The sequence below is a fragment of the Thermobia domestica genome, chromosome 1 (genome assembly GCF_964235325.1).
Source record: "Thermobia domestica chromosome 1, izTheDome1.hap1.1, whole genome shotgun sequence".
NCBI lineage: Eukaryota > Metazoa > Arthropoda > Insecta > Zygentoma > Lepismatidae > Thermobia > Thermobia domestica.
The window spans coordinates 153,576,795-153,601,384 of record NC_137454.1 but is presented as its reverse complement, the minus strand read 5'-3'; the positions used below and the strand labels follow the sequence as shown (position 1 = coordinate 153,601,384).

The window sequence follows — 24,590 nt, the reverse complement described above, 5'->3', positions numbered from 1 at the left end:
TGACCCGTTGCCGAGCCGATCACTTCAGCAGGAGGTGGTCCTCTTAAATATTACGTAACAAAACAAGTACACTGACGGAAATGGAAATCTCAACACCAAGGAGGAGTTATGTTAAGTGAATAAAATTTACACAGAACTATCAGGTACATGTGTTATCATATTGATTCAAGTTTGAAGTACAGAACTTAGAGAATGCAGGTGCACCGCCAGACGAAAGTGAACGATATTAGTCTTTAGTATCCAGTGTAGTCACCGCCTCGTTGAATGCAAGCGTCAGCATGAGCAGGCATTCGATCGTAGAGGTGTAGGATGTCATTTTGTGAGATTGTGTTCCATGCCTGCTGCACGTGTAAGGTCAGAGTTGCAGCTGTGGTATGGAGACGAGCATTATCTTGTTGGAACAGGCCACAACTTCCATATCTTCATAAACGGGAGAACAACGGGTTCGATCACCATTGTAATGTAGAAGTGCGCTGTCATGGTGTTAGGAATAATCACTAGTGGGATCCTGTGGTCATACGAAATCCCTAACCATACCATAATGCCCGGTGTTGGACCGGTATGATGACGGCTAATGCAGCTTGACAACAAACGTTCATCAGGCCACGTCCATCACTGCCATCACTAATACCGAGGCAGAAACTACTCTCATCCGTGAATACCAAAGAGTTCCATTCTGCCCTCCAGTGGGCTCTCTCGCGACACCAATGTACATAATTTTGACGGTGGGTAGGAGAAAGCGGCAAACACTTTACGAGACGTCTAGAGCGGAGCCCACACTCCAGTAGATAATTCAGAACAGTTCTTGTACTGACGCCAGGTGTCACTGCAGCTCGAATTTCGGCTGCAGATACCCTCCTATTTGCCAGGCCATTCTGCGACTACGCCGATCCTATTTCTCCGGTGGGCCGGAACGGGCCGCAACCCGGTCTTCTGGTAGTAGTACCTTCCTGGGACCATTGCTGCCAACAGTTATATACTATGGAGACGTCTCGACCGATATCACAAAGTGAATATCCATCCTCTGACAGCCCTACCACGCGGCGTTGTTCAAACTGCGTTAACTGCCTATAAACAGTTCGTTGTCGTCTTTGAGGCATTCTGTACACGTGGCACGTGTCTAATGGCTCCACCCATTTCGCATTTATATAGCAGTGCAAGCGCATCCTTGGAGTTGTGACCTTGTAACTGGTATCATTGGAATAAAACATTTGGTGACTATTCTATGTAAGTTTCATTCGCCTTGCATAACTTCTTATTGGTGTTGGGATTTCCAATTCCGTCAGTGTATTTACACTACAATTGCAAAATAAGTAATGTGTATAAATAATTTACCTATAGAAAAGTCTGGTAATGGAAACCCGGCATAAATTTCAGTCAGGAGGTCGTTAGAGGCACGCTCGAAGTGAATCTGCGTAAATTCAGATCTTGATTGGAATTCAGCATGGTGAATTACTACAGAACTACAGACTTTTACCCCAGAAATATAACTTTTCTATTTTTTGTAGAACAGTGTAATTATACTACATCACAAAAACACAATTGTCATATTTTGTACCCACAATAACACTATTAAACTACTTTCAAAATCAGTTAAATTGTTGATAGCAACTCCACTTTCCTCTAGGACATTGCATTTGACCTGCTGTGCTCTCTGCTGAGAATTTAAAAACAGAATTGGTTTTCTTCAAGTTCAATTGAATTGTTTAACGCCTTGACCCCCAGGGGATTTGGGGCTCTGAATTAGAAAAGATTTGGCTCGAGTGTCTCCTGATTTAATGGATATACGTTTGCCGATTTTGTTAATAAATTTAGCGCCCTCTTGATCCCAGGAACCACTAGACTCAATTGCTATTGAAACAAACCAATACTTGTCTAGGAGATAAATATATATATTTCTCTTTTCTTTTGCTCTTCGTGAAGCGACAAGTCCTGCTTTTGTTGATGAAAATTGAAGATTCGAAGGGGCATAAGTGTCTGAGCAAGTGAAATCCCAAATCAACGCCTTTCCTCGTTTCCATGGCAGTAATGTGATACCATCCGGCCTTTTTCCGTCTGAACAGTTGCAGCCAATTGGTTCTCTCACAGCTGGCACCCCTGCGCATGTTAAGGCCCTCAAAATTATGTCATTCGCATTCCAGTGGCGTGAATGTCTGCTGGCACTACTTTTGCATGGAAGACCGTGTAAACCTCTTTTATCCACGAGAGCGCTGTAACTTTGACAATGGTGTGGCTCGCATATATTTGCTCCTAGACGAAGAGCGACGAATACTCGGAAGCTTTCGTTGTCTAGGTGTAGTCCGAGAGAAGGTGATGGTAGAGCTTGAAGCTGCGCGCCGTTTTCAGGGGACATGGCAGCAAGAAGCCTGGCCTTATTTTCGATGTTATTAGAAGTCTGCAATAATGAAGCTAAATGGTAATTCACGATGGGCTCGTCCCAGACCGACTGTTTATTTCGACTTTCAGGAGCGGGGGGTCTGACCCAACTAAATTTGACCAACTATACAGTCCAGTACATCGGGGTTGGTGACTTCTTCATCTTCTCTATGAAGGAGGGTTCCGATCATCTTCTTGAACTATAGAAAGAGGCTATAAAAGACGGGATAGCCAAGTCTGTGGCGCGACGGATTCCTAGACCTCCGTTTTTGACTGGTAGTGATGCATGTAGAAATGCTTCGTCACTGAGAGTACAATTTAGAACATTCTTCAATCCAGTTTTAAGAACGTTGTCGAATTTCTTCAGTAGATTATCGTCTCTCCAGGATGGGGAACACCGTAGAAAATACAACAATCTTGGGATCGACAAAGATGCTCTAAGGAGATAAAATGCTGAATGTGCAGAAAGTTTGGAAAGGCGCTAAAGTATATGATGTAAAGATGAAATCTTTTCCAGTAATATCTTGCTCCTTGTGACGGATGTAAGAGCCGCTCCTAGCAGTTCGTCGTTAGAAGATGTTAATAACTTAATTCCAGGCCTTATAAGGGCCTGGTTCGTATTTTAGGTTAATCTTCTAAATAACTCAATGCGTTTTATCACTTTCTTAATTGGCTTTTAATATTTGGCCATAACAATGATCACAGATATTTTTTTCAACATTAAAAATGTACAGAAAAGTAACAGGGTATGAAACTTAAAATTGTAGATTCATAGTAATGTGAAATACGAATATACATTTTTTCGTTATGACTTGCAATTTGATTGCTATTAATAATTTTCTTTCAATTTCTTCGCGGCACACTAGCGGCCCAGTGTGCCGCGGCACACCGGTTGGGAAACACTGGTATGGACTGAAGATGCCTAAAAACTTAAGATATGCTATAAAAATGCTTTACAGGAAAACAATATGCAAATTATTTAAATCAGTGATACAATCTACTTTCAATATTTTTCGCGCGTTTAGCAATATTTATTTGCATGGCTGTATCTGCCATATTTACGTTCGTCAGTTTAATCTGATGAAAAGCTGATTTTTCTCCTTGTGTCGTGTGTAATTCTCAGGGCCAGATTTACATTTTTCTAAGACCTGGACCAAAGCAGAATTCTGTGCCCCTAGCCTCTGAAAAAGATTATAATTCTTGTTAACTTATCTAATGTGTTGCTGAAGAAAAGGTTAGTCATCTTCCCTGTGTTTGTAAATGTAGAAACACTCAAAGGCATTATATAATATATGTATGTATGTTCCGGAGAGTATCTGAGTTTCCATCAATTGCAATGGAAAAAGTAGCATTGCAAATTTCGCTCGCTATCAAGTCGTACTTCCTCGAAACTCTTACATGGAAGAGCGTACTGTTCATTCACTAATTACAGGATTCCCAGCCAATGTCAGAATTTTTTGTTTTTCGAATGAGCTGATATTGACATCATAAATGGAACTGAGCTAAAATACGGGACATTTCCCTGTCCCGACTAAATTTACGGGGACGCGGAACACTCGGGACCAAAAACGGGGCTGTCCCGTTTTTTACGGGACGTATGGCAAGCTTAAGCGTAAAATAGATAGTTTTAATGTTGAAGTATTCATTCCCGAGCACTTCTTTCACGGCTTGTACATTAAAACTTCCACTAGTACGGAAATTTGAACTCAACACTTGAAATAGTAAGCGTTACATAGTCTTCGGAACCCCGAGCATTAAGCTTCTTAAATTTGACAAGAATTTTTACGCTACTGCTGATGTTGATTCTACAGAATGCTTATTAGAAGAGTAGCAACAAATGACTGAATTGAACTGTTATTGTTGGAAAACCAAATTTTAGTTGAAGAACCTTGTGTTTTACATCAAAGGTAAGAAATAATACTAATAGTTTTACTAATGTATTTACATATGTACTATTAGTACCGGTACCTATGACCTTAAACCCGTCAAACTTATGAGTGATAATGTCCCTCGGTGTCTCCACGTCGACGAGCATACTATTCACGGAAAATATTTTCTAAAGTACAAAATTGCTTATTTTACTTCAAATAGGCTATAAGCATAACCCATACATTAATTTGTTCTATAACTATCTCAAGCTAAGTTTTTTAATTCATTTAGTGCATTCAGAACATTATAAAGGTCTTATGTTGAATGTTGTTGTATACCTTAACGTGAAAGCCTCTAATTCGCCCAAGGAAAGTCCAAAATCTGATAAAAATCACTTACAGTGTGATCACCTGAGTTGTATCAATAATATACTAACAAATAAACCAAAAACCTAGGTGGGTTATAGTTTTTTTTTTAGATGGTCCAACCCGGGTTTTTTTCGGGCTGGGCCCACTTGGGTAAATCCTGCTTTTGGAGGAAAATTGTGAGACAGTACAAATTTGACATTTACTCACTAACTTAAGAGATAATAGGAAATTTCTTGCCAGTAAAAATTGTTACTCTATTGGCACCATAAACTGCTGCGTAGGTTAACAGCTTTCAAAACTAATGTAAGCTGAGTAATGTGGGAAAGTTGTGAAATCTGTCTCATAATTACCCTCACTGGCCTTATATAATATTAACATTGACCCAAGCTCTTTTATTTTACCAAATACAATTTGTAGTTTTAGCTTTACTCGGAGTAACAAGTAGTTTCAGTAAGTTTTTGTATTGACACGTTACTATTTACATTCTCTGCCATCTAAGATCGAGGGTAACATTTTCATTTCTATACCTCATCTGTTCCTGATATATCCGTCTCAATATCATTTCTCTGTAGGGACATCTGGTAAATAAAAGTATTTACATTGTTGTAGATAATATAAGGAAGCAATGAAACGTTAATACTGATGGGAAATCAAAAAGAACTGATTGGTAACAAATGTCACTGGCTCAACTTGGTTCAACTGAGCCACCAACTCGATCTACAACAGTCAGACGTTGGTGATGCAAAATAGGAGACCTTTCTGACTTTCAGGGCAAATTATGGGTGCGCGGGTGATTGGAGCAAGGTTCTTTCTTTGTTTGGTGCTTAGAGGAGTTGACAAAACATAATCAGAAAAGTAGAATAGGAAGGTTGAGTTAATGTGGCACAACTCACTGCAGAGCGTAATGACCATCTGGAATGATCTTTTTCTGCGATCACGGTCCGACGAGAAATGCGCTAGAAATATTGTACTTAGAACATAAGACTTGGATTGCCGAATTGACTTCGTAAATTTTTGTGTTTTACGTTCTTGTTTAACACCAAGGTATTGAAAGATAGAACCAACATAGGCTCCGCGATACTACCGATGCTTGAGCCCGGTGCTTTTGACGGGTCTTAACACCGTGAGTCCTTATTGTATGGGCCGTTTCTCCACCACACCATCTCGCCTCCATGATTGGAAAATAGTAATATAGTTCGATATTCTCAGATTGATTTTTTTTTTAAATTTTATTTTTAACAATAAGGTTTCATATTTGAGGGACGTCCAACGACTTGTGTGGTCCGGACGACCTGACTTCTGTTGTTAAACATAGCAGCCAATCTCCATTGGTTGGGTTCGCAGTTATATGCTGTTCCGTTGGTCCAGTTATCACCGTCAAAAGACGGATTATACTTATGGACATTTTATGCGACGAAGTGAATTAAGTGCTCCTGACTACAGTGTTCCAAGATAATTCCCAATACTTCCAGCCAGACGTGCTCAGGTGTTGTTGAGGAACACCAAAATGAACTTCAGCGCCTATCCTGAGCCAGTTAATCTCCCCGACTAGAATGTTTATGATCAACTTTAGAGCAGTAAGTCCAGCGTAGGTTTCCTCATTGAAGTGACTGAATACTGCACTGAATAAAGAAAGTTTACCATTCTTCTAAATGTGATCCACGAGTCATGTCTCGATTCCGCAATGAATATCGATGTAGCGAGGTTAACGTTAATCAGGTAATTGCATTTTGTTACGGAGTTTCCATTATTTTTGTATAATCTCACCAGCACTAATTTCGACTAAATAATTCCTAACCCCTTACTTCGGTTTTTTTTTTTTTTTTTTTTTTTTTTTTTTTTTTTTTTTTTTTTTTTTTTTTTTTCCTCCGTAATTTGATGATAATTGTATGAAAATAAGTGTCCCCACTAGCTGAGAATCGTAAAGTTTCTCCAGATGAGTATTCCAAGTTTAATGTGTTTACTTGGATAGAGCACCAAAAATTTTGGCGTTACCGCACCCCGCCATAATTTTAGTTCAGAGTAGTGGTATAACTTAGTTACCATACCATCAGGCTTATATCGTACTCACAGCAAGATTGGCAATTCTTTTATTTCCGTCATTTTGTGCAAATGAGTAAGTAGACTTAAAATTGACTTCGGAGGATTCGATCAAGTTATAAGAAAAAATGACTTCGGAGAGCACAATCAAGTTAAAATTGACTTCTGAGAATACAATAAAGTTATACTACAAATAAACAGACCGAGCACATAAGTCGACTAAGAAGAAAGTTAATAAAAACACATTAACCTAAAGAAACTCTTAATTGTCTTAGAAATATTAGGGTTTAATACACACCGATACTGTAAACTTTAAATCAAAGTATTAGAGAGTGACCACACACACAAGCTCATGCTTTAGTATATCATTAAGAACATAGTAATTATTTAACTTATTCAGTATCAGTAAAAAGGAAAGGGTCAAAATAAAGGATTAATCCAGATTTCTAGTCTAACCTGGGAAGATTTGGGCCCTGGTACAATCGTTTACAGTCACAGGAAAATTGTGAGTGTAATTTGCACGTAATTAGAGATAAAATAATTAAGATGAACTAATTAAGGTATTTTATTATCAGGATACATCCTTAAACAAAGATTATTTGAAGTAGTCATTTACCTTGCTCGTACTGTACCATTCTAACTATTAGGCCGGTCCTGGGCAATTTGCCGCTCCGTGCAATATCATTTGTCCCCCACCCTCGTTCCCTACAAAGAATATATTTTAAAACCCACTATTAAGCACGTTATCCCACCATAATTTTAGTTCATAAAGTATAGTTGTAGCATCGGTGAGAACGTATAAAGTGTCAGTTGATTGTTAAGAATTAAGTTTGAGTTATAAATACTTCAAAAATAGTTTTTATATACTGTATGTCAGTTTTTCCAGTAGATATTTTTCAAAAATATACCGTATACTCACCTCCATATGCGCTCGTTCTTTCGTAAATTTACGGTATGTATACGCTACATATACCGATTTTTCGCGTCATTACATTCCTGAGTTTTTCGCCTCGTCCAAGCCCACATGTTGCACATGAGTACAGCCGATGCTTCAACTATAGTTGATGTTCAAGAATTTGAAAATAACTTGAAAGATAACTAAACCAATAAAAAGTGAAATGCGATTTAAAAGTCCCAAACTCTCAACTGAAATTATTCGGTATTCAATATAATTCAGTTCAAGAAAGTAGTGATTCACAAATATTTTTACTACTTTTTTCATAAAATACATTTTAACTACAAAAGCCTTATACAGCCTTGCATTACCGTTGCAAAACATGTTTAAATGTTCTTCATTAACCTCAATATACGAACTGACACGACGACAAATGTTTTTTTTAGTGTATAAGACTCTGATCATCATCTACTGCAGATCTTAGAAGAATCATGGGTTTACTGTGGTATATCGTATTCTTCAGATAACCCCATAAGTAAAAATCAGATGAATGGTTAGCGTACGCGTCTTTGGCGCGGGAGACCCAAAATGTGTTCCCAGTGGGAGCTCATAAAATTCAGATCTCACGTTTGGCTGTAGGTTCGCGTCACTCAGCCTCGGTGCTGAAGAGGACGCTAAATTTCAAATCAACCAACCAAAAATATGAGGACCCATGTCATGTGAGCGAGGATAGAAAAAGCTTATGATGATAGTCGAACTTGAAAGAAGTCGTTAAACATCTCCATGCTCGTGTTTGAAGTATAAGTCTTCGCCTCGGTGTTCGAATAAAGCATCCAACTTTTTCATACCTAACCGCGATCTGAATAAAAAAAATCAGCAAATGTACAATATCTGAATTTATAGTTGTCGAGAAAAATTGGCCACAATTTGTCTCTAGGCATTACAGTTGGTCTACCCCTTCTAGGCCTATGTACAACAGTACCTGTTTCGGTAATGCGTTACGTTATGCCGTGCAGTGCAAAATGCGGTTTTATAGAGGCAGCTCTTTTATTATTATTATTATTATTATTATTATTATTATTATTATTAAATTCGTGGCGTACTGGCTCTCTTTTCTGTTATGTATTGCAAACTCTAGTGTACCCTTGTCCAGTGTTTCCACATTCTGGAAAATCATGGAAAGTCATTGAACGTAAATGTGCAAGACAATTCATGAAGTGTAAATTATGTTTCTTCAAAACTGTCACAGCAGAATGTGAATCATTTTAAGGGAAATTCCAGAGTCTTGAGCCATTTTATTTCCTGTACTCAGAATTTCTGTCTCTAAGAAATCTAATGAGTTATTGTGTCCAACAAAACATTATGAAACTTGCTGACAGTGCAGTGAAGCTTCTTGCTTTGGATTTGACTGCAAATGAAAATTTACTAGAAGTAAGAAAGGTGGACATTGAATTTAAGACAGATAAAACTACTGAAAGAGCTGAAAGCATCAGATAAAGATAAACTAGCTTTCAGGCTTGACTTTTTGCTGGGCACAATCAAGAAGATTGTGCAAAGGATCCCTCTGAAGTACAAACTAGTGCGTGCTCTTTCAGATTTAGATCCCAGGCTACAAAAGTACAATCCAGAATTTGCTCAGACTAGGATGAAACGCATCGTACAAACGCTGCATGAGCATATCTGATTCTGTACCTGAGAAAGCTTTTATATATATACTGAAATCCATGAATACAAAAAGATGGGCAGCATCAAGTTAGATGACTTTTTTGCAAAGGTAATGCCCAAGAAACAAGAATATTCCGATTTGTGGCATGTTGTGAAAATATGTTTAATATTATCCCGTGGCAATAAGGGCGGATTCTCAGTCAGTAAGACACTTACTGTAGAAAACAAAATCGAAGATTCTTTGGTAGCACATAGGCGGGTGCATAATGCAGTTACGTACTATGAATGTGTAGAATCTGTTCCTGTTGATCGAAGAACGCTTCTCTCAGCCCGGAGGCGCTATGATGAATACCCTGAACAGAAACAAATCTTAAGTGCAAAGGAAAGTAAAATCAAAGGTGAAAAATGAAAACTAAGTGCTGAAGTTAAGAAATTGGAAGAAGGAAGAAACAAATGGAATAACGTTACAAACAAGAACCAGACGCTCTCGTAAAACAAATTCAAGAACTGAAGGCAAAAACAAAATTCTGTTTAAAAATGTAAATGTGAGGATTAACATCTCAGAGTTGGCACTATTAGGACTGATAATGGGCCACGGTGGTGGCTTAGTGGTAGAGCGTTCACCTCTGATGCATGGGGTTCTTGGTTTGTTCCCAGATCGCGCCAGGTGAACTTTGTGGTGGACAAACACTGTGTGCTTAGGTTTTCTCGGGGTTCTCCTGTTTCCTCCCACTTTCTTCATTCCACCATTCTATTCATTTCGTGTTGTTATCGTCTCCTTTTGCCTAGCCGACATAACCGTGGAAGGTAAAACTTAAATATTTAATTTAATTTCATTTTAGGACTGATATTATTAGGTCTCAGGGAGAGTTGGCAATATATTTTTGACTGCTTTTTATTGTTTTTTCAAGCAAAAAAAAGTATAATTTGCAATATCAAGGTATGTGTTACTTACTGTATCGTACATGTATTATTATATACTTGCATACATAACAAATATATAAATGGTGATTAAAGATGTGTGTTAGATGGCTATAGGGATAAAGGAGGCTGTTAAAAAAAAAGTGTATAATAGAACTTACTCCATATCTTTCCATTTCTGTTGAAGAATTTGTCAGGGAAAACAAGAATTTGTGTCAGGAAAATCGATTTTCACTTTTTTTGTAGGAATCTTGTTATTCGTCACTGTTGTCTGGTAGTGGCAAAACTTTTCTAGCTCCATTACGTATCGTAGGCAACAATACACCTGTATTTTTGCGTTTTAGAACTTAAATTCAGCGACTTTTGAATCACACTGTAAATAATATATTCATAGTGTGGATGTTGTGTGCAAATAATTTTCAGTATTGATGAGCTAATAAATATTGCACAAGGAAAACAAGCTGGCTTTAGCTGATGATACAAATGTTATATATTTAGGCTATATGGCCAGATTTCATTCGAGAACGTGGTTTCTCGGGATCAGTCTAAGATTGCGGCTTGTAGTTTTGTGGAGCGAACAAATAATGTTTAATTTTCTCACAATATTACATCAGTTCAATTGCATTTATCGTCTCAATTTGCTTACAAGACAAACTTCGAAACGCAACTCTAAGTAAATTCAAATATGAGAGAAATAAATGTCAATATTGTGTGTAAACTTTATTACCTGCCACTGTATATTGAATACATGGGATTGCGTGAATTTTCTCGAATAGAAAACAATTTTTTGAGTATATAGATTGGAAATTGACTTGTGTGTGGAAAAGTTCTTTTAGTCGTGGTAGTGTGACACTTCAACTACTATTGAATTCCTAAACACGTGGTGTCTAGTCAAAATACATATCTAAAGTTGCTGTTTTGATGTACTTAAATATCTTTTTTAGCTCTGTTTATAGTTGCTAAAGTCGTAATATGTTCAAGTATAATGGATTAAACTCGAGAAGTACTGTAATAAGATCATTCAGTAAAATTGCTTGGTGTTAGTGTATTAAATGTAGTTCTCAGCTGAAAATTCGTAGATTTTTTATTATTAATTTAATTATAGCGTTCCAAGATGCAACGTCATTTGATTTTGAGTTCCTGGCGAAGAAGGGATGTTCAAATGCAGAAAGTTTGTTAAGGAAACAGTCACTTTATGTGAAGTTTGATCCATTGGTAGGAGCAATGGCTACTACTGATCAGAATATTCCACACCCAGCTCCATGTATAGAGGAAAAGAGGTAAACTACAAATAGATGTATATGAATTTGATGTGATGAATAGATGTATATGTATATGAATAGATGTATATGTATAGGTAATAAGATATAAATCAAATGCATGTATCATTTGTTGAAGTACATTTTACGCCATGTGATTATAAAGCATTATTTATTGATATTCAAATAAATAAGATAGAATACTGGGCTGTTATTAAATTACATAAATAGAGATTTGAATCTACGTTCTGATGTACTTCCAAGGGGAATTCCTAGATTCTTAAGTAACTATCCGGAGTGTCATTTGCATTCATACAATGTATTCTGGATTGCTTAGCAAATGGTATATAGGTAACAAAGTTCTGTCACTTTGTCACCCACCACCTTCGAACATCAGAGCTCCTCCGTGGCTAAGCGGTTAGCGTACGCGCCTTTGGCGTGGGAAGCCCAGGTTCGATTCCCGGCGGGAGCTCATGTTCGAATTCCACGTTAATCAGTAGGTCCACGTCTCATATAGCCTCGCAGTTGAAAAGGGACGTTAAACTCAAAATCAACTCAACTCACCTTCGAACATCGATAGGTCACTTAAGACGTACCTGGAAGATCAAAAATAGTCCCCATCAGCATCGACGACCTTCTGCCAACATTCTGGATGCCATTGCGGTAGAACTTGGTGGGCCGTAAAGCGAAGAAGGTATCAAGTGCACTTTGCACCTCTACTAGGGATTTGAAGTGCCGTTCTCTAAGGTGATTATCCAAGAAATGGAACAGGTGATATCTGACGGTGCAATGTCCAGGGAGTATGGCGGATGCAAATGTTTCCCATCCAAGGCGTAGAATGGTGTTCCGGGTCATCTTAACCACGTGAGACTTAGCGTTGTCCTATAACAGGAGGATTCCTTTGCGATTCAGAAGTGCTGGCTCCAGAATTTTGAGTTTTCCTTGTACACGGCTCAGCTGCTGACAGTACACAGTTGCATTGATGCTCTGACCAGCTGGTAGCAGTTCCCAATGCACAATGACGCGAGCAGTGCACCAAACACACACGAGGGCCTTCTTTTGGTGCAGTGCTGGTTTCGGATCTTTTGGAACCGGTTCATGGGGTGCTAACCAATGATGATGGCGCCCAGGGGCTTCGTACAGGACCCACATGTCAACACCACCCTGTCCAGAAATGGCTTCTTCCTCAGACGAGACAGCAAAGAAACACAGCTGTCTGTTCCTTTGCCTTTTGGCCCGGAGTCAAATCATGTGGGACTCATTGACTCAACTTGTAGTGCTTCCCAAGTTGATGGAGGTGCTGCCGAATGGTTTCTCCACTCACACTGAATTGTAGTCCTAGTTCCTCACGTGTCTGGCCACTGTTCGCTTCAATTGCTGCCTGAAGATCTTCATTTTGTACATGTGTTTGTCTTCCAGCAAGTGACGCGTCTTCATGTGTTTCTTCACCATCCTTAAACTCCTTAAACCACCGCTGCAGCGGCGTTTGACCCCAGTCTGAACTCGTACAGCATACACGCTCTTACGACGCGCAGTGGAGGTTCCATGTTCACTCTGTCCTTACGGAAGTTCACGATGTAACTGAACTGCCACAATCAGGTAGTGTGTTGGATATACTTACACCAACAACTGACCTTCGCGTTATCTCCATTTGCATTAAACTCACGGTGTGAGGGCCAATTGAACACAGACCTCCACAAAAAGCGACGGAACTCCGTTGGTTACCTTGACTACGACTGTACCATTTCTAGCTTTCATAATGAAAGGAAATGGAGTTAGTAATTTTAAATATCCACTTTTCGTGCACACTGCTTATATATACATTACTATCCCGATAACCGAATCGCTTAAAAAATACACGTATGTAACATGTATTTAAAAAGACTAACAATGAGTACAGTATTTGTTTTTGTCCTTTATCAAAGAGTAAGTTCATTGTTACGGCACGTTGGCTGTACTCATCTGCTCATCCATCCACGTCTGTTTTTAGCGTATGGACTGTATTGTACAGTAATGGTCAAGAGACCTGCGAGTTGAGATGTGTATACAAATATACTCGTATAGTACTGTATGTCATAAAACTTATTCCTATTTAACCGAATTTTCGTTTAATCGAAGCACCACGTCCTATTAAATTCGGTTAGCGGGATTCTAGTGTGAATATATATGTGATATATTTATACGTGAAAAGTAATTCTAAGAGGTTTTTTATTTAATTGGTGGTCAAAAATTTGGTGAAAAGGATAACTGTGATAATATATTAGTTTTAACTATAATATACTCATTGCGCAAAAGATATAAATATCCCGTACTTTCTTCTGAACTAATTTTCTTACCCATACCATATCAAAAGAGAACTTCCATGACAACTCAGTATATTAGTCAAAAGTTATTGATTGAGTTATGTTAATATTCTCAATACAGTTAACTATCCTAATTGAACTGCATTGTAATGATACTTAGATTATAGGAAAGTTTGTTAATGCGTGCAGTTTTGCTGATGTGACTACATTCTTTCTTCGAAGTGCTGGAGACGCTGGCAGAGACGAAGCTCCTGGAACACCTCTTAAGAAGGCACATCCTGAAGACACTGAAACTTTAATTTCTTTCACTCCAACCCCTCAGAAACAGACTGCGAAAGTGAATATCGAAAAAGTACAGGTAGGTATTCTGGAGTAAAAAACTGATTCATTGTATTCATTGTGTGAAGTAGATAGATTACTTTTGTACATCAACATTAACATATCCACTTAGTAAGGAGCAAAAGAACAGTTAATAAGGAGAATGAGAAAGGTACGTTGGCACATTAAACCTTGATTTAAATGACTTCTTCCATAACAAAATCTTCACGCCAAAGCAAGTCAAAAATTATCATACCATGTACTATATTTCGTTGCAGCTTGAGATTTGATACACATCAAGTCGAGAGTTGCTTAAAAACCAATCACCTTAACCACTTTTCGTTTATTTCTTCTTTCTTTACTCTAGTATCCTTACTATGAGAAAGAACACAATCTCACATGTTCAAAGATAAAAATAAACTTCGTGAATTTGGTATTTTTTTTTTCTCAGTTTCCGATGTACGGATCACTGTTGAAGGTATTTATTTTAAAGTAAAACAATTAATTTCAGAATGTTAAAGTAAATGTGAAACAATCAAAATAACAGTAGTTCAATCAATTTATTCAGAGAGACTATAAAGAAGCATTTCTAACAAATGGAATTCAGAGTTCAACTTCTTGTCTTTTTTCCTTCCTTTGTTCATTCTCTTTCAAAAAGTTAAATTCGCCAGTACCAGTTTGACTATAAGCTCAATTGGTCTTGTGCTCAAAGATAGAGCCCTCTGCAGCCCTATGTATAGTTAGAATGTAAACCACCTAAGGATACATCAAGACCTAATAATACAAATGGAATATTTTGTGCAAGGAATAATTAAGGACTTGACAGAAGCCTTTATTTTTTGGTGTTTCCCAACTTCAGGTACCTGATTTGTGCAGGGTAGCCAGAAAGTCCCTTTACACAACACTTACATTAATTATAGTTGTGTGTCCATAAAGTTCGTATGTGCACCTCCATTATACTTGCATAGCTTGATACACCTCCATGCCTCCTACTCATCCGCTTTTGCAGCTGCTGCGTTACAGGCTTCAAATACACTTGCCCGAGGAGCATCATTGTCCATATACCACTTCTTCCTGACGTGTGATTTGATGATACCCCCACAGCGAATTGTCTAGTGTCGTAAAGTCCGAACTTCAAAGCGGCCAGGGATAAGAGGCAGGTGAATTTGGAAACCCAGGTCGTATCCACCGGCCAGGGAACAGTGCGTTCAAGCGTTCACGAACAGCAAGTGCGAAATTGGCAGGAGCTCCATCGTCTTAGTAAACAACCGTGTTGTTCTTGCCCAGATTCTGCAGCTGTGGAAGAATCCAATCATTCAACATCTAGGTAAATTGGGTCACAGAACCCTCAAAGAAGTACGGGCCAAATATGTGTTGGTCAGTCAGTCATTCTCATCCAAAGCGTGACGTGCGGAGAGTTGTTCTCAATTTCTTGATTAGAATATGGGTTTCCTTTGCCCATAAGAAGACGTTCCTATTCCGCGAATTCCAATAAATAGCACATTAATCAGAAAGAACACAATTCTGAGCAGGGATGATGGGGAAGTCCTCCAACAAGATCGTGCTTGCTTCCTGCTGGTGTTTTAAGTCATCATCTGTTTTAGTTCATTGATGCCTATTGGCCGGAATGCGTGCAGGTCTTAAGTCCATTTTCATGTGGAGTTACATCGTGCTTACAATTCTAAGCTCTGCAGTGTGCTTTCTGATCAACTTGCAGGGTGAACGTATCACTGACGGGATTAACTTCTTCACATATTTCCTTTCGGGTTGATGAACGACCAGAACAAAGAGCATCCAAAACTCTTTCCGGGCGAAAAGATTTCTTCTCTCATGGGATCGAAGTCTGACGCCTTGATGGTTCCTTACCGAACCGTTCACGAAACCTGTCTCATCATCTGTTGCGTATTTTCGTTGTTGCCTCCCTTTATGGACCTGCCATTATTACCAGACACGGAAAGGCGAGATAGTAAACTGGTTAACGCACTTACCTTATTCTCCTTTCTCCGTGGGCTATAACGCGGCAGTTACACGGCAATCACATGGTAATTCACGTTAGGAGATTGTTGTCGTATCAATAATCAAAATGGAAGGTTCAAATCTTAAATATTCGGACATGGTACATTGTTATACTCATTTAGTTTGGGTGTGAAGGGACTTTCTGGCCACTTTGTATATCATTACAAAATAAGGATCAGTAGTAGTTTGATTGTAAGAAATATGTTAATAATTAACTATGTAGGCGTAAAAATATATATAAATGAATGGAAACTCGCCCTAAAGTACCATTGTGTTAGACCACACTTAAAACACTTGAATAAAAATAGAAGTCACAGGTTTCCACTTAGTGCAGGATAAATAACATTGTTTAAGACTCATTGAACAGGAAAATTGTTGAAGTCACTATGGCTTACTGGTAGAGTGCTCACTTCTGGCGCTGGGGTTCCTAGTTCGATCCAAGCTTCCGGGAAGTTGGTTTTGTGGTGGACAAAGCACTATATGCGTAATATTTTTTTTCACTTCTTAATTCCATTATCCATTTCATTATCAGTCTCATATACCTTAGTGAGTTTTTATTTTCGGCATAAATCACTGCGAGCATATTGTTTAGTTAGCAGGACAGTTGAATTATATCTGATTGCTCTAGGAACCTGATACTTAGTTTTTATTATTATTTCTGTAGCCGAGAGAAAAAGAAGTCAAAGCACCATCTGCGGAGGTAACCACGAAAACTGAATCAGTGAAGCAGGTGCAACAAGAAGGGAACGAACCGAAGATAGAAGATGTTACTTTTGCTCGAGAATTGCTGAAAAGACAAGAAGACGCATTTATGGAGAGGCTGGAATATAAAGATAAAATTATCGAACAGTACCAAAAGGAACTGAAAGAATTGGCGGAAGAGCGAGAACTATTAAAGAAGCAAGTTACAGAAAAGACACAAGGAGCGCAACAAATGAGGTATGATATTTTGTATCTATGTAATAATAATACCACGTACAAGCAGTTTTATATTCACACACACACAATTAATGTAACAAACATCGGAAGGAGGTTCCTGATGCTGAGGTAAGCAAAAAAAAAAAAAATCCTTGGAACATACAGCGTACCGTATTTACTCGCATAATTTTCGCACTTTTTTAGAAGAAAAAAGTTGTTTTGAAACAAGGGTGCGTAAATTATGCGGGGAAAAAATTAGCCACATAAGTGAACATCATCTAATTTTTTTCCCCGGTCAAAATGACACGAAAATCCCTGTCTTTTTGAAACTTTTCTCAATAATTTCGGGTGCAATTGATCTCCAAGCACTCAGGATCCACTCACACATCACAATCAATGCTGGCCGTTTAATCGTCCCACCTGGTGTGTACTCGTGTGTTTTCGGCCATCCATCTCGAATACAGCTGGCGTACTTGACCCTTGAAAGGTTTGTTGACTGAAACATCAAGGGGCTGCAATATTGATGTCAATCCACCAGGAATCACAGCCATGTCTGTTTTCGCTTCTTCAAGGCGGGACTTTAATGTGCCAATAAGATGGCCCCGGAAACTATCCAGCAGAGAAGGAACTTTGGGCGAAGCAGTGCACCTGGTCGACGTTTCCAGACTTTTTCGACCCAATCCAACATGAGTTCGCAAGTCATCCACCCTTTCTCTTGTGCCAACACATGTATACCAACAGGGAACTTTAACCCTTTAGGTAAAGTTTTCCTTCGAAAAATCACATATGGCGGTAATTTACTTCCGTCAGCAGTAATAGCTAACATCACAGTGCACCGCTGTTTTTCTGCACCTCATGTTATTCTCGGTACACTTGATGCTCCCTTCTCTTTTATTGTCGTATTGCTCGGCATGTCGAAGTATACGGGTGTCTGATCTGCTTTGCCAATTTGTGACAGATATCCATTCCGTTGACGTAGTCGAATTACGTACTTGTGAAATTCCACAACTTTGTCGGTATAATCACGTGGCAGTTTCTGGCGTAAAGTTGTACGTCTTCTGAGGAACAAGTTCTTTCTTCTCATGAACCGTGTAACCCTCCCCTACTCGCTTTGAAGTCACGGTGCGGAATTCCTTTTGAACGTGCGATTTCCCTTGCGCGACACTGGAGCATTTCGTGGTTGACTGCATTGCCATCATTACGCAATTCCTGCACATAACGCAAAAGCTCATCTCCCACTTCTGGATATTTTCCGTCTTTTGGACCTCGAAAAGCACGGCAAGAACTTTTTGCGGTGGTTAATGACGCCTTTTGTTTCCTCCAATATCTCTCGTGAGATTCGGAAATACCAAATTCCCTCTCAGCTGCTCGGTTCCCTTTCTCTTCGGCGAAATTAATAACGCGAAGTTTAAATGCCGCAGTGTAGCTGTTGTACTTCTGCACTTTCGACATTTTTTTTTCTCCACACAGAAACGCACGCTCTCTGATAAACACTACGCTTAGCACGAGCTTGTAACGAAGTGGGATGAGGAAAAGATAAGACGCGCGAAACAAGCTCATTCGCACAGCAGACGAGGGGTGGGGAAAGTGGAGGGGTGAGTACGGAAGTACTTGTTTTGTTTTGTTGACAGGGCCCAATGGAATGCAACAATGGCTTTGCTGCGTTGCCAGTTTTTCATTAGCTACCGTAATTGATTCCTGGAAAAATGCTGTTTCACAAAAAGTTTCCGCCTGCGCAAATTACGCGAGGAAAATAAAATACACAGAAAATGCCCTTCAAAATTGGGATGCGAAAATTACGCGCGTATTTACGGTATTTGGCATATTGGCAAAACCTGCATTATAACTCCGCCATCATATTCACTACCTTCTTGCGTGCTTCAACACGTTTCTCTGATTTTGAACGTACATCATCAGTTTCAAAATCTGAGGGGTTTAGGTTGAGTAACTGTGACGCATACTCTACAATCTCTTCTTGCAATCCAGCGTGCAGAGAAATATCAGGAAACAGTTCCATCGTTGCTTGTATATGAAAGAAAACAATATAATCAATTGCCCTTAGAAAGCATTATAAGCACTTCCGCTAAATACTTTATCAAATTTGAGAAAGTATTCCTACTTCTCTGTTAGATTTTCCCTATTAAAGCGCTCATATATATAGTTACTACCTTCATGATAGAAGAATTTTCTTTTGATTTCATATAGTTGATAACTTTCTTTGAAAACCCGACATTTTTTCTTTTTGTGCCTTTTTGGTTTTCAATTATAACAATAATCCACTATGACTAGCCTCCATATTACTGGAGACTGGCCGTAGAGTTGATGGCAAAAAGAGTAAGGACCATGTGCATTCGACACTTTATGCCGTATGATGATAACGCACCTCATTGGACTTCTGAAATTAAAGATTTCAGCGTACTTTTCAGAAATTACGTAACTAGGAAAAACACGGGACTTCCTTTTATGTTGTTTCAAACTCCAGAGTAAGAGTTCATACTTGATACATTTGCATATTTATTTGATAGAATTGACTGAAAATATTATTTTGCTGCTCTTGTTTTTCAATGGAATAGCGACTCAAGAAAAGTAATATTCGATATACAACATTTAAAAAATGAATAAACAAACCTTATCCGTGCATAATTCTGCTAGAGAATGAGTTAGGAATTAACGCTTAAGTGAAGTTATTTGTGCTGATGAAAATTAAAGTCGCTTCATGGGCCGTGAAATTCCAGTTCTCCGTTTCTTGATGGCATTACAGATTCAACTCTCAGTAAATAGCTTCATGTGGATATATTTAAAAGCAGATACCATTTTAGGTAATCTGTAAAATGATAAAGCTGGTACTTAGAAAAATATCCTCTGGTTATTTCATATATACGTAAAAGAATAAAATAAATAATTTCTATACAGAAATTACAAATTACAATGCAGATTTAAGTTTGTTTCGCGAATTGTTATAAAAATTCAAAATCTAAGAATATAGTGCATTCTAGTAGGGAACTGTTTGAAAATTGGATTAAATAAATAGGAACAGATATAACGGGATAGAAAGTCGGGCTATTCACAACTTAGAAATTGCCAAACATATTTCTGGAATTTGAGCAAGCTTGCTATAAAAAATAAGGAGGCGTTCCTGCACTTGCTATATCAAGAATAAAAACTGTTACTAGAAGCTACTGAACGAAAATTAACTAGAATAGAGATAAATTAACAAAAGAAATTTAAATACTAGTAAAATAGTAGTAGCTTTCAGAGGGGTGAATAGTGTTATAGGTATAATGCAACTATTAATAAAATAATTAGACCTCACCCAATAAAGATCTGCCTTAGATTAAGTCCTATATAGCTATCGAGCACACACAGACAATGGGTGATATCAATAAAACGGAGAAGTTACTCATTACGCCCAATTTTGAAGTAGTTACTCGCATTGGTATCAATAAAAAGAGAACTGAGCACTAGTCGTCTCGGCTGACCTCGAAGAAGCTCCGCCCTTTTGAAGTAACCACACCTCTATTCTCGAGCCGAGTAACTACTTCGCGTTTGATATCAATAAAAATCAAAGACTCCTCTGTGATGCTAGTAACTTCTCCAAATTTGTGGAGCAAGCTAAATAGGTGACTCCGTGCGAAATATGGCAGAGTATATGATTGTTTTACTACGTAGGAAAACTTATAAACTGCATAGAAATGTTGGAAATGGAGATTACAAAAAGCATTATAAGTTTATGAAAGAAAATGTAGTGATTAGCACAACATTTTTTAAGGAGAATCAACCGAAATTCGGGGTGATGGACTACGTAATGATGAAAAGATGCGGGTTTTCTTCAAGGGCTCCGATCCTGTGGGGGCCCGGGCCCCCCAAAGCTCATGTGGGCCCCTATTGTATTTATGAATATACAATATTTGGCATAATTAGAGTGCAATTTGTTTTAAAATCCTGATATATATATATATATACCTTCTGCATCTGAATGCCCCCCCCCCCCCAAATTTACAGAGAAATCGGTGCCCTTGGTTTTCTTGCGTTACATGAGTGATCCGGGATTCCAGGTCGGAATGTCAGGGGATTCTGGTGCTCAAAGTACTGTCTATGACTATCTGAAAATGGATTGTTTCCGGAAGTGTGCGTAATATACAAACAGCAAAGGCAGAGTGGCAAGAACAATATACATTTCCGGGTGCTATCGGAGCACTTGACTATACACAAGTGGCATTAAAGAAACCTAGTATTTTGGAGAGTAATACGTTAATAGGAAGAGCTATTTCGTGGCTAAGCGGTTAGCGTACATGCCTTTGGCATAGGAGACCCGCGTTCGATTCCCGGCAGGAGCTCATGTGGTTTGGATTCCACGTTAATCAGTGGGTTCTGTCTCATATAGGCACGCTACTGAAAAGGACGTTAAACTAATAATAAACTCAACTCAACGTTGATAGAAAGGGTGTATACATGAGAATGTATTTTGTTTATGTCAAGGCGAAAGGGGACACGTATGGTGTGGAAAACGCAATCAGATGGACGTGATTTATGACGTGGGTGGCTGGACTTTTTTAAAAAGAAAACAAAGGAGCCAAGTGTCTGATTTCGTTCTTAAAGCCAAACAATCTACAAAGACCTTGGACAACACGTGATATGCGCTTGTCGTGTTAATCTTGATATTGCTGGATTCCAATCAACATCCATCAGCTCAAATAGGTTCATTCCCATGGTTTCAGTATTACTTTCTTCTTTCCCGGTTTTTATTATTTTTTATTCTTTTTATATTTGTTTTATTTTCGCTCGAATATTAAAGATTCTCTTTTGAATTTGTGTCTCAGTCGTAGACGTATTTGATATTTCGTTGCATTTCACTGTAATTACCTTCAAAGTTTCGGCTTTCCTTCGTTTACTTTCTGGTAGCTGTGACTTTGAAAGTACCACAGGAAACTCTTTTACAATATCCACAAATGCACTTTGATTGAAGCTATCGTTGCTACTTGCCCGTTTCATGGCTTTTAAGATACTACGCCATAGGTTAAAAACAATGCGCGATGAATGGGAGAAATGAGTAATCATTTCTTTTATTTATACGACTCAGTGCTACGTGCAGAGGAAGCGCGAGTAAACGTTCATAAATCTGGAGCAGACTAGACCTGAGTAGTGGCTTGTTTTATTGATACGATTGAGGGAGGAGATTACTCCAGGTGTAGTTACTCCGATTCTCGAGCAGGACTTCTCAGGAGTAGTTACTTATTTTTATTGATATCACCCAATGTGTGCCCCTCCAAAATTATCCAGCCGAGTACCTCGAGCAGCTTTTCTCCAACGATTTTGTTCTTGACTTCTGTGTGACGTCAGATAGACAGGTAATCTTCACATGTGGCTAAAATGTCACCGTTACTAACTACAAAGGCAGCTTTGCACTCGATGTCCTATAGTTGTGGTGGACAAAAACCGTGTTTGGGGGGTTCCCTTCTTTCTTATGTTCTATAGTCATTTAAGTCTTCATGGTACAACAGGACAGAAGATAAGACATCTGCATCTTGAAGGTGGCAGGAACTAGCCACATACCAAAAGCTGGGAAGAATTTCAAGCTTGACACTTCTCCAAAGATTGATTTCAGTACATCCTGCAAAATCGAAAAGTTGACTCATGACAAAGCACGTACGTTGCTTGACTTGTGAAACACACGAGTAAAGAACAGACCATTGGAGAGGAGAAAGTTCAAACAGTGACCGAAATTAATGCAAAAAAGCTGAATTTCACGTGGCGGAAAACTGAAGAAATGAAGTAGTTGCAGTTAAGGAAAATAGAAGTATTTATGTTCGGAGAATAGTTGCCGTCCTAAGGTTTATTACTGTAATTTACAATTAATCGAATTCTTTTCCGATTTCAATGACAACAAAATAATTGCGTTGTATTAAGCTTGAGGAACAAAAGTAAAGTAGTAGTTGCTATATATTCCTGGCTTGACGTCATTCCACGATGTTGCTCCAAGCGACGATTAACTTCAGGGAAACGCTCTGATGTTAAAGACGGCTTAGCTTCCGTGTACAGCTGGACTCTTGTAAATTTTATAGATGAAATCTATGAATAAAATTTTTCATCCTTTGACTCTGTGCCCAGGGGGCTATTTATACAACATAAAAAATGCCTTCAGCAACTTATATTTTCTGAAACGGGGCTACATTAAGCTACAGTAGTTGTAGTTAGCAGTATGCTTATGTAAAACTTAGAATGAACGAAGATTATTGCTGTAAGTCATACATGATTAAACGAAAACAAATATTGCTGGTGCTAGAAAGTTTAGTATAGGTGTAAATACGCATGCTGTAAGTCATACATGATTAAACGAAAACAAATATTGCTGATGCTAGAAAGTTTAGTATAGGTGTAAATACGTATGCATGTGGATATCTATCTATCTACTACTTAAAACATTATTGGAATGAATTCTATTACAGCATTATTATGGAAGAGTATGAGAAAACTATTTCTCAGCTAGTGGCAGAGAAGGAGCATGAGAAGCAGTCATTTGAGCAAAAGGAGGCAAAGCTAATAAAGGAGAGAGATCAGGCTCTTGAAGATCTTAGCAATGTGGAAGTTGCGTTCTCGGATGTCCATAGGTATGTATTATATTAAGTTTTGCTTTTTCTTCTCTTGCGTTCGAAACATTTATTGATAATTTCACGTGTTAAGATTTATGAACTTAGTTTATTTGAAGAGTATTTTACTTGATTTACTACGACCTCTTTAAGAGGCTGGGACACTTGTACTGCACAATAACATATTTAAGGACAATAATAGCAACAAACCACCAACATGCAGACCCTTGGAGTAAATGACAAGTCACAAGACTTGCTTTTTCCTCTATATAACATTCATAGAATAATAGTAATAGTATTATAAAATTGAAATAAGTGTCTTTCCATGTCAAATTACCCAGAAAAATGTAAAAATGACACCCATCGACTCAGATTTTCATAAAAATCAGTACAGCTGTAGAACCAACAAGTTAATAACGTGTAATTTTTTTTTCTTCTCTAGTTAGAGAATTGCTTGTGTAAATATTGTTTACGAGCGCCTGCTTATGAGTATAGTGCTGGAGGGAAAAACATCACGATTCAAATGACTTATGAACGTATCCACGTCAAATTTTTAGCAAATACTAACCAAAGCATATAGTATATATATTGTACTGTACTGTATGTGTCTATGTATATTTATATATATATATATAAAGTTTCATCAATCTTGCACATGTGAAAGGTCACTTGAAACAAATTTTCGAGTGAGCAACATAAAGCAAGAAAATGTGAAAGGTCACTATATATCACACAGGTAGATAGATAGATATAGATATATATAAAAGTGTGGTCGAAAATCCAATTAAATAAAAGTACTTAATTTTTGAATGCCGAGAAACTTATAATTAGTTGGATTCTTAACGGAATACTCAAAAATATAATTCGAGGCAAATAATCTGGAAACATACTGCAATTAGAGAAAAAAATTAGAAATTGAGATCCAAGTACAGATACGAGTAAAAGAGGTAGTGCTAGGTGATAGAAATATGTGAACACCATTCTAACCATTCTGAAATCCTGCCATCTATGATTTAGTTTCAGAAGAAAATCGAATGACATATCGTTTTAGGCTG

At 38.2% G+C, this 24,590-nt stretch overlaps 1 protein-coding gene across 3 annotated transcripts in view; it reads left to right on the top strand.

Moving 5' to 3' along the window:
- Window positions 1-24,590, top strand: part of LOC145690090 (uncharacterized) — a 192,132-nt gene that overhangs the window by 157,401 nt on the left and 10,141 nt on the right. For all 3 annotated transcript variants that reach the window (XM_081764644.1, XM_081764654.1, XM_081764663.1), the window contains 4 exons: window positions 11,240-11,414; window positions 13,919-14,054; window positions 16,695-16,969; window positions 23,395-23,556. In XM_081764644.1, coding sequence (XP_081620770.1) covers window positions 11,240-11,414; window positions 13,919-14,054; window positions 16,695-16,969; window positions 23,395-23,556 — 748 coding nt within the window. The remainder of the gene's footprint in view (window positions 1-11,239; window positions 11,415-13,918; window positions 14,055-16,694; window positions 16,970-23,394; window positions 23,557-24,590) is intronic.